The 1,061-nt window shown below is 44.4% G+C and overlaps 1 protein-coding gene across 1 annotated transcript in view; it reads left to right on the top strand.

Annotated features, from left to right (window-relative positions):
* LOC102824247 (interferon-induced guanylate-binding protein 2-like) overlaps window positions 1-1,061 on the top strand; it is a 71,694-nt gene that overhangs the window by 1,608 nt on the left and 69,025 nt on the right. Inside the window, exons 2-3 of the mRNA XM_006831065.1 lie at window positions 439-490; window positions 641-775. Coding sequence (XP_006831128.1) covers window positions 439-490; window positions 641-775 — 187 coding nt within the window. The remainder of the gene's footprint in view (window positions 1-438; window positions 491-640; window positions 776-1,061) is intronic.

Consider the following 1,061-nt stretch of genomic DNA (forward strand, 5'->3'; position numbering starts at 1 on the left):
ACAGCAACACATTCCATTTCCATGAATAGAGTGTTTTGATGTTATGAAAGGAAGAAAGGAAACTTGTTCAACCCCAGCTATGCATTTTAAATTACAAAACTGACTTCAGCAATTGCAAACTTTACCTTCAGAGAAAGGAGAAGATGCCAGCTACAGAAAAGTCCTGTCTTTTCACCAGATTACCTTCTTTATAATGTCACATTTTAGAATCTTGCGTTCTCAGTTTTGGGCCTGGGAATTTTATTTTAATAATTAAAAATCATATACTGTGGGTTCCAGGCTGCAGCCAGGGGAGCCAGGTAGGGAACGCTCCAGTGAGAAGGGAGGGGTATCTCACGAAGGAAACATTCATATTGCAAACCTACAGCTTCCAAACTATCTTAAGATCTAGTACTTCAATCTCCCGAACTTACATTTTTGAAAAATCATGCTACTAAGGAAAATACGGGCATCTTAAGGCTCTCGCCATGGGACCTGTGGGACCACTCAGGTGACTACCCCACCCCTGCAGAGTTTAGCGGGCGGGGCTAAAGCCAGCCCGTTCAGAAAGCAGCGTTTCCAGAAAAAAAAAAAAAAAAAAACAAAACAAACAAAGCCGCAAAAAGCTACACAACTCTCTCCCAAAATCTCCCTGCCCCAGCTTAAGATCTCAGCGCAGACAACTGGCAGGACAGTTTACCCATGGCAAAGAGAGAGGGAAGGGGGCAGCAACTTTTGACACCATCCGCGCCCCCAAATCTGAAGCCGTGTATATCAGTCGCGTTGCCCTACTCAGGTAACAACATGGAACTTCCAGCTACTGTTCTGGCAGGACATGCAACCTTTCTGCAGGAAACAGATTAAAATTTGCAGCTGTCAACCTTGCAACTCGTGGCTGGGTGGCTGCCTGAGTTCTCTGGACAGGGTAAACTCAAGGCAATCTATAAAAAACCCAACAGAACAGGTCTCATCCATCCCAAGACTAGTGCTGAGCACATGCAGATAACTGACAATCAGAGACAAAAATAGCAGTCAATCTTTCTCCCATTAACTCCCCAATATATATCTGCCCACCTATACAG

This window comes from Chrysochloris asiatica, unplaced genomic scaffold (assembly GCF_000296735.1).
Source record: "Chrysochloris asiatica unplaced genomic scaffold, ChrAsi1.0 scaffold00002, whole genome shotgun sequence".
NCBI lineage: Eukaryota > Metazoa > Chordata > Mammalia > Afrosoricida > Chrysochloridae > Chrysochloris > Chrysochloris asiatica.